This window comes from Orycteropus afer, unplaced genomic scaffold, assembly GCF_000298275.1.
Source record: "Orycteropus afer afer isolate SDZICR_OR568_19922 unplaced genomic scaffold, OryAfe1.0 scaffold00605, whole genome shotgun sequence".
Classification (NCBI taxonomy): Eukaryota; Metazoa; Chordata; class Mammalia; order Tubulidentata; family Orycteropodidae; genus Orycteropus; species Orycteropus afer.
Genome location: NW_006922192.1, coordinates 1,246,374 through 1,263,841, shown reverse-complemented (window position 1 = coordinate 1,263,841; position 17,468 = coordinate 1,246,374). Strand labels below are relative to the sequence as shown.

General features: G+C 56.7%; 1 protein-coding gene across 1 annotated transcript in view; it reads left to right on the top strand.

Moving 5' to 3' along the window:
- The window catches only part of AFAP1 (actin filament associated protein 1), a 140,538-nt gene that overhangs the window by 114,078 nt on the left and 8,992 nt on the right, over positions 1-17,468 (top strand). Inside the window, exons 12-16 of the mRNA XM_007956306.1 lie at positions 949-1,215; positions 3,778-3,892; positions 7,287-7,451; positions 9,071-9,261; positions 17,156-17,320. Coding sequence (XP_007954497.1) covers positions 949-1,215; positions 3,778-3,892; positions 7,287-7,451; positions 9,071-9,261; positions 17,156-17,320 — 903 coding nt within the window. The remainder of the gene's footprint in view (positions 1-948; positions 1,216-3,777; positions 3,893-7,286; positions 7,452-9,070; positions 9,262-17,155; positions 17,321-17,468) is intronic.

Sequence of the window (17,468 nt, the reverse complement as noted above, 5' to 3'; positions counted from 1 at the left end):
CCGCACCTTCACCCACTCCCACTCCCACAGTTGCTGTGAGGACTAATGCATCGATAGCGCCAAGCGCTGAGGTGACCGCTGGCACTGCCTGAGGGCCGCCTGCCGAGGCGCAGGGCTCTGCCCTCTGCTCACGGGCCCTGCAGTCTCGGGCTCTCCTTTCTGGCTGCCGCTGCATTGCTCCCACAGCCACCCTGTCCTCCCCTCCGTCGGTCACTGACACTTCATCCACGGGGAGGGCGTCTCAGGCTAGCTCCCAGGTACAGCATGTCGTTCTAGAATGTTCTGTCACGTGGTGATTGCTAAAGCACTGTCCTTCCTGGTTCTCCAACGGGGAAAAGTCAAACCGATATTTTTCCCTGCTTTAAAAAACAAAGCAAAACAAAAATGCCATGAGCGGTGACACTTGAAATGTGTCTGAGAGGTTTGTCAGCCACTCCAGCCCTTTCTGCATGTATTTCATTGGTGACACTTAGGGGAGGATGGTAAGCATCCCAGGTGGGGCTCACGGTTTGCAGTCAACTGCCGACCTGAGGTTGGTAGTTCGAACTCAGCCAGCAGTGCCGCGGGAGAGAGGCCCGGCCACCGGCTTCTGTAACGGCAGGTGGTGTTGGTGGCACGGCCGATGCCGTGTGCCATTGAATCCATTCCGCCCTCCTACAGCAGAAGCCCCCCACCGGCTTCCTGGGCTGTCCTCACTACCTCTGTCCCCCATGGAGCCCCTGCGTGGGTTTGAACTGCCAACCTGTCACCAGCCAGGCACTTGATCGTTGCCCCACCAAGGCTCCTTACAGATGACGGTCAAGAGAGCCCTTAGGGGCAGCTGTCGGCTGTCGCACGCGGGGTCAGCAGGACTCTGAGCCGACCGGGCGGCAGCAGGGGGTGGGGGTTTGGCGATGTTTGAGGTCTGTGCTCTCTGTGTAACTAACATCCCAGCTCTATGTATTGCAGTGGGACCCTGAGGACAGCCTTCCTGCTGCCCGTAGCAGAAGCTCGGGAGAAGAGACGCTTTACGATAACTTGGGCCTGTACGATAACTTGCCGTCTCCGAAAATCTTTGCACGCTGCCCGCCCGTTGAGAGGAGGGCCTCTCGGGCGTCTGCTGACAAACTGTCTTCTAACCATTACAAATGTCCTGCCTCGCCCAGTCTGTCCAACCCCCAGTCTCTCACTAACACCTCTTCTCTGGGGAGGGCGCCTCTCGGGCCCAGCTCCCAGGTACCGCATTTTGTTCTGGAATGCTCTGTCATGTCGTAACAGGTTCTATCACGTTGGAGAGCTTGGCACTGATAACAGAGTCACCAGCGTCCTAACGGACTTGTCCGGGGAGAAGTGCTTGTTTTTCTGTACTAGGATGCCATTTATGGACGCTGTCCCCACTGGGTTAGCATGGAGCGAGGGGTGTCCAAACCCTGGGGAGAGCTCCCTGGCGTCTCTTGGAGCTCCCAAGGAAAGCAGGAACCTGGGGAAATTCCGGGGCATCTCCTGGAGCACCCCAGGGAAGCCAGAGGTTTTAAAGAGGCAGGGACAGCACAGCTTCTCAGACTTTTCTTCCTCAACTGAAGGCTCTTGACTGTATGCAGATGTCATTCTATGCAGGTCATTGTATGTAAATGAGGAACAGCCACCCCAAAGAGTTGCTTTTGGTTCTTTAAATAGGAATTTGGTTCTTTAAACAGGATGGTTGATTGAGCCACCAATGAACTCCATAGTGAGTGTGAAAGTGGCCCTGCTCCCCAGAACTCAGGAGTTAGTGAATAGCCAAATGCCCCACTGCATGGAGTCCATTCTGACCGACAGCGCCCCTAGAGGACAGAGTGGAACTGCCCACAGGGTCTCCAAGGCTGTCAGTCTTCACGGAAGCAAAGCCCAAACCACACCCACTGCCTGGAGTCCATTCTGACCCACAGCGCCCCTAGAGGACAGAGTGGAACTGCCCACAGGGTCTCCAAGGCTGTCGATCTTTATGGAAGCCGACTGCCTCACCTTTCTCTTGTGGAGCAGCTGGCAGGTTCAAACTGTTGACCTTTTTGGTTGGCATCTGAGTGCTTTAGCCACTGTGCCACCAGGGCTCCAGATGATACAGCATTTCGGATTCTCCCTGAATGATAAACACCTGTTGTCCACTCCCCACACCACCCGTCATCCCACACCCCATGCCGCCCATTGTCACCCCACACCACCGGTGTCACTCCACCCCACAGCGACATTTCCACGTCACCCTCGATTTGTGTTCCATGTTTTCATGCTCAGAGCTGTTTCCAGGCTTCGCTGAAACATCTGAGCACCCCAGGTAAGAACATTGTCCTCGCACACAATGAATGCACCCACTGGCCATGTTTCCGTCCATTTTGGGTTGACAGCCAACAAGCTGTCCTGTTCATCAGGAGAAGAACAAACGCCAGTACAACCCCTGACTTCCAGGGAGAGTGGCTGGAAGTGGCACTTCCCAGCCTGTGGTTTTCATCAACAATCCCATGGGTTTTGTCTGCAGTTTTCTTTGGGGATGTTTTTATTTGTAAGGACAGCTGTGTAGCTCCTGTCCCTGGAGGACTGGCTTCCGTGAGCCAGGGCCCAGCCATGGCGGCGTCAGGGGTGAGCCTGGGGTGAATCTACCCCTTCTGTCTTCTCTGAGCACCCCCATGAGCACTGTTGAGACCACAGGGTGCGTGCTCCCTGCCAAGGGCAGCTGTGTGTGCGGTTACCCACCTTTCATTGCAGCAGTAACTTGGGTGGAGCACGCGGTGCGCAGGGCACCGTCTCAGGCCTTCAGAGCAGGAGCCCTGGGCACAGCATTCACTGCTAACCAGAAGGTCGGCCGTTCAAACCCACCAGCCGCTGCTCTGCAGCAGAAAGAAGAGGCAGTCAGTCGGCTTCTGTAAAGATCACAGCCTTGGAGGCCCTGTGGGCAGTTCCACTCTGTCCTCTAGGGGCGCTGTGGGTCGGAATGGACTCCACGGCAGTGGGTGTGGTTTGGCTTGGGTTTAAAGATGACTTCATGGGATAGTTTTGGTTTAAGGCTTGACACTTTCCTCAGGGCAGTAGTTTTGGGTCCTTCTGACTGTGGAGCCAGAATCTGAAGCTAGCTCTGCCTTCCCACTCCCACCCCGGCCGACAGCAGGAGGATACAGCTTAACAGGAAACAGAACCGCTGAGGCTCGGCCGTCAGGCTGAATTCATCCCACGGTGAAGTTCATGCCCCGTGGCTCCACCGAGTGCCGCCGCCACTGGTTTCCAGCAGCCAGAGACCAGGGCTGTGCTTGGTGTTGCGAGCACCTGAGGTTCCACGGCATTTCCTTCCCAGTCTCTGAACCAGCTTCTCCAGCCCCCTGTCCACGAGCCACAGAGCAGGGTCCCCTCGGGGCAGAGAGCTGCCCGTCCAGTCCCCCACCCCATGCAGCGCTTACCCCAGGAATGGAAGCCAGTGACCCTCAGCGACACAGGCGGGTGGTGATTGTTCCGAGCAGCCTTGGGTCGCCAGCACCAGGGCCAGGTCCCTGATTAGTCTTCCTGCTCTCACAAGAGAGGTCCGTGATTTCTGTAACATTCCAGCTAAAGGCGTTCTGGACACCGCCGTGTGCTCCTGACCTTGTTTCTAGAACCTTCTTGGCGATGCCAAGAAAATCACACTGGTGTAACGTTGGAAGCCAAGTCGTTTTTCTTCGACCCTTGTTTCTACGAGAGATTTTACCTGAAAGAGTCAGACGCCAAACAATTTACACTGAAGAGCTGTCCCAGGTTTGGTTGGTTTCTAATTTTCTCATCTGTTTGTTTCCGCAGCTCAAGGGTAAAAAACCCCCAGTGGCATCGAACGGGATCCCAGGGAAGGGGAAGGCCCTGAGCGGCCAGCAGAAGAGGGCCGACTCGGCGGCTGGAGTGAAGCGGACGTCTTCCAGTAAGTGGGCCGGGGTCTCCCGGCTGCCCCTTCAGGGCATCTGCAGATGGGGCTGGAGGAGCCGGCCTCTCGCCTCATCGGCTGAGGTGGAGGGTACCGGGCGCGGAGCCGGTGGAGAAGGGCCTTTCTGCGTCATCCCCCTTCCGTCCTCAGTGAAGAAGGGGTGGTTTCTAACGGTTGTGGTGAACGTGCAGCTAAGGAGACAGAACTCATCCCTTGGCTGTAGAACTGATGGTGGTGGTGGCTGTGGTGGCCACCCAGTTGCTCCCCAAGTCCCGCGACCCCACACACAAGGGCACCGCCTGGTGCCACGCCATCCCACGATGGCCTGAGGATCGGACAGTCATGACCGTTGGCTTTTCAGGGGCTGAGGTGGGGCAGAGATGCCCAGCCCTTCTCCCTGGTCTCAGCTGGGAGCCCTGAGGAAACCCAGGCACGCTCAGGCCTCCGCGGACGGACCGCGGGAAGCGGTGCACAAGGTGTGCTGGCCGGGACTCGAAGCAGGGTCTCTGCGCGGAAGATGAGCATTGTACACGAAGCCACCGCCGCCCCAAGCAGGGTCACAGACACGTAACCCTCAAGGCGGCTGTCAGTGCAGGTGGCCTGGGTTTGGGGCAGGAGACGCAGGGCTGTTCCTGATCCGCCTGGTGATCCCGTCACGCCGCGTGAGCTCTCCGGACCCTGCCCCCTCACTGGGCAGCGTGGCAGTGAGGTTGTGTGCCGGCCGGCGAGGCTGTGACTCGGTGAGCAGACACTGGAGTGGGTGCTCGCGCCTAACGCACTGACGCGGGGGCCAGTCCGGCTCCGTGGGGGCGTGGCCTGCCCGCAGCGTCTGTGGAGGTCCCGGGCCTCCACGGTGTGTGTGTGGCGCTCACCCTCTGCCCAGCCTGCGTCTGAGTCCCCGACCCCCAGTTCGTGGGACGTGAGCCAGCAGCTGTCTGACCCCCAGTTTGTGGGCTGTTGTCCGTGACCGCCAGAGTCAGGAGCAGCCTGCAGCCTGCCACCTGCCCCTGGATGTGGGACGTGCCAGCCCTGCACTGTGAGCCAGGTCCTTGGCGCAGCCCTGGACGTACACTTACACACACGCTGTGCTGGTTTTGCTCCTCTGGAGGAACCCCCGAGACGGATGGGGATGCAGACCCCCGGTGCTTGTGGAGGCTGTGGGTGAGGGGGTGGGGGACAGCCGTCCTTCCCTGCACCAGAGACAGAGGACGTACCAGGAGCGGTTACCCCTGCAGGGCCTGTGGCTCAGAGCACCCTGTCCCTCGTGTTGTCCTGCGTGATGTTCCTTGAGGAACCCTGGTGGCACTATGGTTAAAGCGCTCAGCTGCCAACCAGAAAGTCGGGGTTGTGCTTTCCTGTTAGCGATGGGGAGGTTGATGGGGACAGATGGGTCAGGCCTGCCGTCCTAAGTGCAGGGCGTCGTTGGGACCACAGGGCTGTGCACTGCACCAGGCGGGAAACTCAGCGCTTAGGAGGGACGCTGCAAGTGGCTCCCCGTCAGCGCGGAGAGGTCACCGAGGGGCCGACTCTGAGGGGCCGGTGAGGGGAGTCAGTCCGACTCTGAGGGGCCAGTGAGGGCAGTTGGTCGACGCTGAGTGGTCAGCGAGGGGTCAGTGAGGGGATTTGGTCAGTGCTGAGCAGTCAGCGAGGGTAAGGGCCACCATGAGTGTCTGCTGTCTCCCTGGCACCATAGCGTTAGATGCTTTAGGTCAGCCCGTGTCTCCGTTTGAAGTGGAGTCTCTGGTGGTGCAGACCGTCAAGCGCCCGCCCTCTAGCCGAAAGGCTGGCAGTTCAAACCCCCCAGAGGCTCCTGGGAAGACAAACCTGGTGACGTGCCTCTAAAAGCTGAGGAAAGCCCTGAGGGGGCACCGGCCTGCCCTGCACCACGTGAGGTCACCGTGAGTCGGAGTCCCCTCGACAGCCCCTGATGACCAATCTGAGGGGCAGTGCTGGTCCGGGGCAGGATCCCCGTCTGCCGTGTGAGAGACCTGGGTTCGAGTCCCAGCCAAGCACCTCATGGGCAGCCACCACCCGTCAGCGGACGCTGGTGTGTGGCCGTGACACCAGATGGTTCCAGCAGGGCCTCCAGACCAAGACGAGGAGCAAAGGCCTGGCAGTCTGTGTCCGAAAATCCACCGCCGACCGCCCCGCGGAGGACGCGGTCCAGTCAGCCGCTGATTGCCCTGTGGAGGACGGAGCAGGAAAATCTTCACAATCAATCTGTGAAGGGCGCTGTGGGTCAGAATGGACTCCAGGCAGTGGGTGTGGTTTATCTCTAGTGATGCAGTGCCTAAAGCACTTGACTGCTAAGCAGAAGGTTGGCGGTTCAAAACCACCAGCCACTCCTCGGAGGGAAGATGGGGCAATCTACTTCCGTAGTGATACTGCCTCGGAAACCCAAGGAGGGGTCACTATGAGTCGGGTCCAACTCGACGGCACATAACAACAACAACAACATTTTGTAGATGAGGAGACTGAGATATGGCAAGGGAAGTAATGTGGTGCAGGTCTCGTGACGAGCTGGGTTCCGAGCAAGGCTTCAGATACGCCTCTGCTGCCTCTTCACTCACTCGTTGGTTCCCTCAACAAACTCACCGTGGGGTTGTCCCTGCCGGCCGGGATCTGGGTGCTGGGCGACGGCTGCTCCTGAGCCTGAACAGCAGTTGACAACGGCGTCGCAGGCAGGTCCGATGCCAGGAGGGTGCCTCGTGGAGAGGAAGCCACTCAAGTCCAGAGACGCCGTGCGGACTTTTCCTGTGACAGGGCGTGCACCACAGCACGTCTGCCGTTGGAGCCGCTTCTAAGCATACGTTTCCACTGATGCTGGCGACCTTCCCCGTCTTGTGCACAAGCAGCCATTTTGGTGGTGCCTTCCGATCCCAGAGCCTCCCGAAGAGAGGCGATGAGCCGCTTCAAAGAGTGCCTGCAGGAGGTGTGGCGTCCGTCCTCGTTGCATTGTGAGGAGAATGCACTTGGCCGGGCGGTCGCCAGCCCAGCCGCGTCTGCAGGAGCACCCCTGACGCTGGTGACGTTCTCCACGAGTTCCACCAGTACTGACGCACAGCCCTGCCCCTCAGCGAGGGGGCACCTGTGCGTGTCCATCACCTGCCAGTGGACACGTGGGTTGTCCCCACTGTTTGGCCGTCGTGAGATGGGCCGCCTCAAGCAGCGGAGTCCACACTCTGGTTGCTTTGCTCAGTTTGTTCACTTTTGATTCAGAGAATTTTGGGGGATTTGAAGTGAGCACTTTTCTACTCCAGCCCTGTTCTTTTTTTTGTTGAATTCACAATATAACTAGCGTTGCGGTGGTTTGTCTGAGTCGGCAGGGAAAACCCTCTCACCTGCTCGGTTAAACCTGTTTCTTCCGTCTCTGTTTTGTCTCGTGTGAAAGACGCTGACCAGTACAAATACGGCAAGAACCGGGTGGAGGCGGACGCCAAGCGTCTGCAGACCAAAGAGGAGGAGCTGCTGAAGAGGAAGGAGGCCCTCCGCAACAGGCTGGCCCAGCTCCGCAAGGAGAGGAAGGACCTGCGGGCCGCCATCGACGCCAACGCAGGTGGGCGGGCGGCGGCCTGGGCACTGGGCGCCGGCTCAGGTCTGCAGCTAGGTTTCCTCTGCTCTGCCCCAAGGAGCTGCAGCTCTCGGGGGTTGTCGGTTGGGTGAGGCCACTCCACAGGGTGCTGCTGGGGCTCTGATGGGGTCGCTGGCCAGCCCAGGGGGTCTGCGATGGGGCGAGTGGGGAGGCCACCGAGGGAGGCTGGGGCTGGGGGAGCCGTCCGACCGACCGCGGGTGCTGACCCGTCCCCTGCGCGTGGCTCTCCAGAGTTTCTGGTCACCAGGTGAGATGAGGCAGCAGGTTGCTGAGCAGGGCAGCCCAGGAAGGGAGGACCTTCGGAGGCACAGAGATGAGGGCCCCGATGGGTGGAAGCCCCTTTGAGAAGGGACTGGGCAGACGAGAGGGGGCCTGGGTCTTAGAAGGGGTCAGGGAAGAGCCAGGTAAGTGGGGCACCTCCCCACCAAGGGGAGCTCAGAGTCAAGGCACAGTGGTTGGGAAACTCTGTCCGCAGCCAGAGCAGTGCCCTGGGCCTGGCTCGGCCATTCCTGCCAGCTGGCCCTCGGCCCTGACCTGCCCTGGAGATGGGCGCCTTGGCCCTGATGGGTTATGCTCACCTGGGAGCGGCAGGGAGGGGTGGGAAGGTGCGGGCGGCAGGGCTGGGCCCTGGGTGGACAGTGGGCCCCCAGGAATGGCTGTGTCTTCCGGACTCTGCCGGTGATGATGAAGGTGCACCCTTGGACTTAAACAACGGGGGAGGCGTGGGCTGGAGGTCAGGGAGGCCCCACGACAGCAGGCAGGGGTGATGCGAGCCTGCGGTGCTGAGCGGGATCAGACTCAAGGCAGGGAAGGTGCAGAGGGTTGTGTTCCAAGGGACAGAAGCGGGCCTCCCTCCCGCGTCATTGCCAGTGACGCCACGGGAGGGGGAGGTGCTTCTGGCCTCGAAAAAGAGACTCGCAGGCACCAGCGCGAGCCAGGCCGCGTGCGTGGACGGCCGACGTGGCTTCCTCCTCCGTTCGCTGGCACCGATGTTGCTGTAACCAGCTTCAGATGAAGTAAGGGCCACAGGGGTGCGTGAGATGGTGCACGCAAAGCTGCCACCACTAGACGTAGCTGAAAAGCTCGCTGCTGCACGTCGAGTCCGACGCATGGCGCCCCGACTGGTGGAGCGGGACTGCCCCACGGGGAGCCCTTGGTTCATCGTTTCAGGAGCAGGTTACCAGGTCTCCCTTCCATGGTGCCACTGGGAGGGTTCAAACCACCGACCTTCAGGTTGCTAGTGGAGGGCGCACCGTGGGCCGCCAGGGCCCTCGAGGTGTACCTGGTGAGAGGACAGGATGGAGACGTGGACTCGCCAGGCCAGCGCCCACTGGGAATTGGGTTCTTTAAAGCCCTTGTTTTCCAAGGGGACCGTTGACCAGAGCAGTTTGTGAGAATCCAGGGCCCACAGTCTTGCGGCTGCAGTGAAGGGCGGGGGCCGCGGAGGGGCTTTGGCCCTTCGAGAGCAGCTGGGCTCTGTAGACGGGCCGCGGCTCGGGGGCCCAGACTGCAGTTGGGGTGGGGGGCTCCCAGGACCACAGGCGTCTCGCCAGCAGCTGGGCTGCCGTGTCTTGGGCTGGCAGGCGGGAAGACGCAGGCTGCCCTGGAGGACAAGCTGAAGAAGCTGGAGGAGGACTGTAAGCAGAAGGAGGCCGAGCGCGTCAACCTGGAGCTAGAGCTGACCGAGCTCAGGGGGAACCTGAGGAAGGCGCTGGCTGGAGGCGTCACCCTGGGGCTGGCCATCGAGCCCAAGTCGGGGACCTCCAGTCCACAGGTACGCTTCCCCCGCTCCCTACCTGTGGTGCCGCGGTCCCGGGCGGGGTGGCCCGTGCTCCCAGGAGCAGCCCGAGGCACTTCCAAGGCTGCCCTAGTCCCTGTCCCTTAGCTGAACTCAACAGATGCCCCAGGTGTGGCTTCAGATCACCCGTGTCCCCATCCTCACAGCACCTGTGTCCCTGTCCTTAGATCATGCATGTCCCCAACCTCAGGTTACCCATGTCCCCGTCCTCGCGTCACCTGTGTCCCTGTCCTTGCGTCATCCATGTCCCTGTCCTCGCATCACCCGTGTCCCCATGCGCAGATCACCTGTGTCCCCATTCTCACCTCACCTGTGTCCCCATCCTCACCTCACCCGTGTCCCCGTCCTCACCTCACCCGTGTTCCTGTCCTCACGTCACCCATGTCCCCATCCCCAGATCACCTGTGTCCCCCTCCTCACATCACGCGTGTCCTCAGATCACCCGTATCCCCCATCCTTGTGTCTCCTGTATCTGTGTCTTTGCATCACCCATGTCCCCGTCCTCGCGTCACCCGTGTCCCCGTCCTCATGTCACCCGTGTCCCCATGCTCAGATCACCATGTCCCCATCCTCACCTCACCCGTGTCCCCGTCCTCAAGTCACCCATATCCCTGTCCTCATGTCACCCATGTCCCCATCCCCAGATCACCTGTGTCCCTGTCCTCACATCACGCGTGTCCTCAGATCACCTGTATCCCCCATCCTTGTGTCTCCTGTATCCATGTCTTTGTATCACCCATGTCCCCGTCCTCGTGTCACCCGTGTCCCCATGCTCAGATCACCTGTGTCCCCATCCTCATCTCACCCGTGTCCCCATCCTCACGTCACCCATGTCCCTGTCCTTATGTCACCCGTGTCCCCATGCTCAGATCACCATGTCCCCATTCTCACCATGTCCCCATTCTCACCTCACCCATGTCCCCTTCCTCGCTTCATCTGTGTCCCCGTCCTCGTGTCACCCATGTCCCTGTCCTCACCTCACCTGTGTCCCCGTCCTCACCTCACCCGTGTCCCTGTCCTCGCGTCACCCGTGTCCCCATGCTCAGATCACCATGTCCCCATTCTCACCTCACCCATGTCCCCATCCTCAAATCACCACTGTCCACGTCCTCAGGTCACCCCTTTCCCATCCTGTGTCACCCGTCCCCACCCTCTGGAATGAGGCTCTCCTTTCTTCCCGGCATCTTTAAGGTGGTGGAGAAGTGGAGTCTGTTTTCTATGCTTTGTGTCATCGGGCGACATGGGGACTGTTGTTTGATCCAAACCAGCAGGAACCCCCGCCCCCGTGATTCAGTTCCGACTCACGAATGTGAGGTGGGGCCGTGCTCTGTTAGGTCTGCGATGACCGTGACCTTTCAGAAGGGCCCTGGGTGCCTCATGTGGTGAGAGGTTCAGGTCCACACGGTGGCGCTGCGGAGGAGAAGCATCTGCGTCCGTGAGGTCACGGCCACGGGAAGCCCCGTGGAGTCTGCTCTGACGCGCGTGGGGGCACCACGTGGTTCGCACACGAGGCCTCCGTGTGCTGAGTGGCCCCCAGCGCTGGGCTGCTAAGGCGCGTGGCCATGCCTGTCCTCATGGCCCAGCACAGCAGGTGGACATCATTGTCAGGCACGGTTATCACCGTACGCGGCTTGCCTCTCAGTCCCAGGAGCACAGGCCTCCCGCTCACAGAATTGCCCCCTCAGGCCTCGCCAGCTGTGTGTCAGGTGTATTACATCCACTGCCCCAGTGAGGGTCTGGGGCTCTCAAACACTAGCATCCCATGGCCTTTGCTCCAAACCGCTGTCCCCCTGTGGCGCTGGGTGGACGCCGGCCTCGGTAACCTGCTCTCCCCCTGTGGCAATGGTTGGATGCTGGCCTCAGTGACCCACTATACCCCCTGTGGCGCTGGGTGGATGCCGGCGTCACCCACTCGCTGTGCCCCCGTGGTGCTGGGTGGATGCTGGCCTCAGTAACCTGCTGTCCCCCTGTGGCTCTGGGTGGACGCTGGCCTCAGTGACCCGCTGTCCCCCCCGTGGCGCTGGGTGGACACCGGCCTCAGTGACCCGCTGTGCCCCCGTGGCGCTGGGTGGATGCTGGCCTCAGTAACCTGCTACTCCTGTATCACAGGTAGACCAGTCACCACGTCACTGCTCTTCTCCTGCCCGTGTTCCCCAGTCCTCTGATAGCCTCCCCTCAGCCTAGGAGAACTCCCCTTCCTCCTCATGCTACAGTCTGTCATCCACCTTGGTGACCCCTCACCTGTCCCTGTGCCAGAGAGAGAGCTCACTTACACAGCAGGGAGGGAGCCCCGTCCGCAACCACACGCCACCTCTGCCTCTCAGGGCTGTCAACGGAGTTCAGGGGAGCAGTTCTGAGATCAGATGGGGAACTTGGCTTCCCTCAGCCTGAATGTCTCCGTTTGGAAGATAGGATCATGGTGCAGCCTGCTGCAAGGGGTCACGGATGTACCTGCTCTGTGTTCACTCATTCACAGGTTCAGTCACTCATTCAACACGTGTGTGTATGTGTATACGTAAGCATATATACAACTGTAGACACATATACATACACACACATACAGCTATATACACACATACATACACGCACATACACCGATATACATATACACATATAGCTATGTACACATATACATACTCATATATAACTGTATACACATATACATACATACAGCTATGTACACACATACACAGCTATAAAGACATATACGTACATACGCATATACAACTACATACACATACATACAAGCACCTATACAACTATATACACATGTGCATACATGCACATACACAAATATATACACATACACGCGTGCACCTATACAACTATATACGTATGTATGTACACACACATAGACAGCCATATACACATATATCTACACACACGTATACAACTATATACACATATACACACACATGCATATTCATATATACACACATATGTGAAAGGATGATGCCTCCTGCGAGGGGTTGTGCATGGGAATGCTATGTGTTCACCCAGTCATTCACCAAGTGCGTGTGTGTATACATGCACACACATATATGACTACTGACATATACACGCACATACATATTGATGCACGTAAACCAGAACAGAGCAATCCAGTTGCTGTGGAGGTGACTCCGACCTGTGCCGACCCACATGGGGCGTCGAGCTGCTCTCCACAGGGTTCTCAGAGGCTGGTTCTCAGAGCGGTCTCCACGCCTCTCTTCTGCAGCACCTGTGGGTGCGTTTGAGCTGCCAACCTTCCAGTTACAACCGAACATTGACTTGTCGGTGTGGCCCGTGGGCTCCATGGATGGTACGGCTCTTACAGATGCAGATGATGACGGAGATGGGGTCAGTGTAGGTGGTAGAACTGATGCGGACGTAGGTCACACGGTTACAGCTGAAGGTTGACTTGTCGGTGCGGCCCGTGGGCTCCATGGATGGTACGGCTCTTACAGATGCAGGTCATGAGGGGGATGGGATTGTTCTAGATCATAGAGCTGCTGTGGACAGAGGTCACACGGTTACAGCCCAGATCATGGGGAGATGGGGTCAATGTAGATCATAGAGCTGCTGTGGACGAGGTCACACGGTTACAGCCCAGATCATGAGGGGGGTGGGGTCCATGTAGATGGTAGAGTTGCTATGGACGTAGGTCACATGGTTGATTACAACCCAGATTGTGAGGGAGATGGGTCAGTCTGCATGGTGGAGCCATGGGCTTGGACACAGATAGAAATGCACACAGAGAGGTGAGCGGGACCAGGTAGATGTTGTTAGGTGCCGTTGAGTCGTCTCCACCTCACAGCAACCCTGTACAATGGGATGAAACACCGTCTGCTCCTGCACCATCTCACAGTCATTGCTACACTTGAACCCATCATCACAACCACTGTGTCCCTCCATCTCATTGAGGGCCTTCCCTTTGTTCACTGATCCTCCACTGTACCAAACATGACATCCTTCTCCAGGGAATGGTCCCTCTGGTAACATGTGGAAGGACTGAGACAGTCACACCATCCTTACTTCTAGGGCATTCTGGCTGGACTTCTTCGAAGACAAATTTGCCCGTTCCTCCGTGTTCCACGGCGTATGCAGTATTCCTTCCCCGCACCATAACCCAGACGCATCGGTTCTTCTCGGTCTTCCTTATTCCTTGTCCTGCTTTCACACTGCGTATGAGGCACCTGAAAATAGCATGGCTTGGCTTAAACACAGTTTAGTCTTCAAAGTGACATCTTTGCTCTTTAACAATTTAAAGATGTCTTTTTGCAGCAGATTTACCCAATGCAATATGTCATTTGATTTCTTGACTGCTACTTCCATGGGCATTGATTGTGGATCCAAATAAAAAGAAATCCATGACAACTTCATTCTTTCCTGTTTATCATGATGTTGCTCATTGGTCCAGTTGTGAGGATTTTTCTTTATATTGAGATGCAATCCATACTGAAGACTGCAGCTTTGGATCTCTGTCAGTTAGTATTTAAGTCCTCTTCACTTTCAGCAAGCAAGGTTTTGTCGTCAGTGTTTCGCAGGTTGTTAAAGAGTCTTCCTCCAATCCCGATACCACGTTCATCTTCATATAGTCCAGCTTCTCAGATTATTTGCTCAGCATACAGATTGAATAAGTGTGGAGAAAGGATACAACCCTGACGCACTCCCTTCTTGATTTTTACCATGCAGTGTCCCCTTGTTCTGTTCAAACTACAACCTCCTGGTCTATGTACAAGTTCCTTATGAGTATAATTCAGTGTTCTGGAATTCCCAATCTTCTTAATGTTATCCATAATTTGTTATGATCCACACAATAGAATGCTTTTGCATAGTCCATAAGACACAAGTAAACCTCTTTCTGGTATTCTCTGCTTTGAGCCAACATCCATCTGACATCAGCAGTGAAGTCCCTCACTCCGCCTCCTCTTCTGAATCTAGCCTGCATTTCAGCAGTTTCCTGTGGATGTACTTCTACAACCGATCTTGAATTATCTTCAGCAAGATTTTGCTTGCATGTGTTATTAATGATATTGTTTGATAATTTCCGCATTATGTGGGATTCCCTTTCTTTGGAGCGGGCACGTACATGCGTCTCTTCCAGGAGGTCGGCCCCATGGCTGTCTTTACTTCTTTGCAAAGACAAACGAGCCCCTCCAGCACAGCGTCCATTCGTTGAAACATCTCAGTGGGTTTTCCGTCAGTTCCTGGAGCCTTGTTTCTTGCCAGTGCCTTCAGTGCAGCTTGGACTTCGTTCTTGATCACATGCTACCTCCTCAAATGGTTGAATGTCGACCAATTCTTTTTCACACAGTGACTGTGTATTCCTTCCATCTTCTTTTGATGCTTCCTGCGTCAGTCAATGTTTTGCCCACAGAATCTTTCGATATTGCAACTCGAGGCTTGAATTTTTCCTCAGTTCTTTCAGCTTGAGAAATGCCAAGTGTGTTCTTCCCTTTTGGTTTTCAGACTCCAGGTCTTTGCACATTTCATTATAACAGTTGGCTTTGTCTGCTCGAGCTGCTCTTTGAAATCTTCAGTTCAGCTCTTTTACGTCACCATTTCTTCCATTGGCTTTAGCTACTTTACATTTGAGAGCAAGTTCCAGGGTCTCTTCTGACATCCATTTTGTTCTCCTCCTTTCTTGTCTTTTTAACGACCGTTTCCTTTCTTCATGTATGATGTTCTTGATGTCATCCCTCAACTTGTCTGGTCTTTGGTCTTGGGTGTTCATTGCATCAAATCTATTCTTCAGATGGTCTCTAAATTCAGGTGGGATATACTCAAGGTCATATTTTGGCTCTCATGGACTTGTTTTAATTGTCTTCTGCTTCAACTTGAACTTGCGTATGAGCAGTTGATGGTCTGTTCCGCAGGCAGCTCCTGTCCTTGTTTTGCCTGAAGATACTGAGTGTTTCCACCGCCTCTTTCCACAGAGGTAGTTGATCTGGTCCCTGTGTACTCCAACTGGCCAGATCCATTTGTATAGTCACAGTTTATATTTTGAAAAGAGGTATTTCCAAGGAGTAAGTCATTGGTTTTGCAGATTCCTTCCTGCGACTTCCAGCATGGCTCCTACCACCAAGGCCACGTTTTCCAACTACCAGTGCGCCTCTGTTTCCATCTTGCACATTCCGGCCACGGTGATTATCAGTGCATCTTGGTTTCTTATTTGATCAAGTCTGGCCTGCAGAAGTTGGTCAAAATCTTCAATATCCTTGTCTTTGGCTTTGGTTGGTGCGATAATTGAAGGATAGTTGTACTACCCGGTGTCCTGGTTCCCTGGTGCTGCTCCAACAGAAGATACATCACCAATGGGATCTTGAACAAACAGGAGTTTATTCTCTTACAGTTTGGAGGCTTTAAGTCCAAGTTCAAAGTGCCAGGCTCTAGGGGCTGGATGAAAGCCCCTCAACCTTGGGGTCCAGCTCTGCCTCCTGCTCCCGGCCCACTGAAGCTGCAGGCTTTCTTCACTCAGACAGCTGCTGGCTGCTGAGACGGACAAGCCCAAGGTTGACAAGTGAAAAGGCACAGTCCTGATGTTACCAAATCACATGACAGGTCATTAATTCAAGTCCATGAAAGTCCCAAGGTCGGCAGACCGTGACAAGCTGCTGAACAATGACTCAGCTACACACAGGGTCCAAGTGTGCCATAAGCTAGAGACCATTCCCCAAGGCTTCTCCTTATCTACGGGAAGCAGACCACATCCCTGAGGCATTCCCTCAGCTGCTCCAGTAGATTCCACCATGGAGTTGATGACCAGTCTCATCACGGGGAATACGGCATCCAGCTGCCCAGCCACGTTGACACGTGCACTGCACTGCCACAGCTGGTCTTGCCTGTAGATGTATGGATGTATCCCATCACTGACAGCATTGCATGTCAGGACGGGCGTGAGCAGTCCTTTGTGGCGATGAGTGTGACGCACGCCTGTTGAATTTGCTGTCAATGTGGAAGGTGCATATGGAGGTGTGGTGAGCGAGGTGCGTGTCTGGATGACACAGGTGTGGATGATGATGATGATGGTGACCATATCAAGATAGAAAGGACCGGTCCCTGGAGAAGGACGTCCTGCTTGGTAAAGCAGAGGCTCAGTGAACAAGGGGAGGCCCAGGGGCTGCAGGGATGGGCTCAAGCGTGGGAGGCTGGCGCAGGACCGAGCAGGGTCTCCTGTTGTGCAGGGGTCACTGTGAGTCGGAGCCAACTCGGCACCTGGCAGCAGCGGCGCACATAGATACAGGCGGATAGGTAGGCAGCTGACACTGTTGGGTGCCGACATAGGGTGGCTAATGGTACAGGTTAATAACCGTTGTTCTTAGTCTGGCCCTTTGCTAGCCACTATGTCCCACCCCCAACCTCCACTGACATTGCATTTTGAACATGTTTCCAAGTAAAGCAAGGACGTAGGTCAAGGCTGGCAGCAGGGTCCTGGGTCCATGGGCACCCTCTCCCTCGAGCTGATGCTCTGAGCTTTCATGGATCATTTCCCTGGGGCTGTGCTGCCTGGGTGTTGCTGGGACAGCTGACCAGGAAAAAGCTCTTTGAGATGGAGGGAGCCAGGCACAGGCGGGCGACGGGCAGCTGTGGGACATGGCCGGAAGGGCTTGCTCGGTGCACACGCATGAACTGAACCTCCCGTCGCCCCCTGGGGCCATGCCCAGCAGCTCACCACAGCCCGGGCTCCGTGCTCCCGTTGCCCCATCTGTGCAGTGAGCTCTGAGGGGCTCTGAGGCTTAGGCAGGACACCTGCTAGCTGCTGTTGTCATTGTGTCGTCTGTGCCTTCTTCCAAAACCCACGTCTTCTTGCAAACGAACCACTTTCCCGCCTCGAAAATGTCAGTGGCCTGGGAGCCATGCCTCACACAGACTCGCTCTCTGTCCACAGTCTCCCGTGCTCCGGCACCGGACGCTGGAGAACTCGCCCATCTCCAGCTGTGACACGAGTGACACCGAGGGTTCCGTGCCGGTGAACAGCGCCGCAGCGCTGAGGACACGCCAGCCCACCAGCAGCAACCCTCCCTGCAGAGGACACGTGCTACGCAAGGCCAAGGTGGGAGCACACCCGCATGCACACGCCCGACACCACAGCCACACGCCCGACACCACAGCCACACGCCTGACACATGTCCACACACTGGACACCACAGCCACACGCCCGACACCACAGCCAAACGCCCGACACCACAGCCACACGCCCC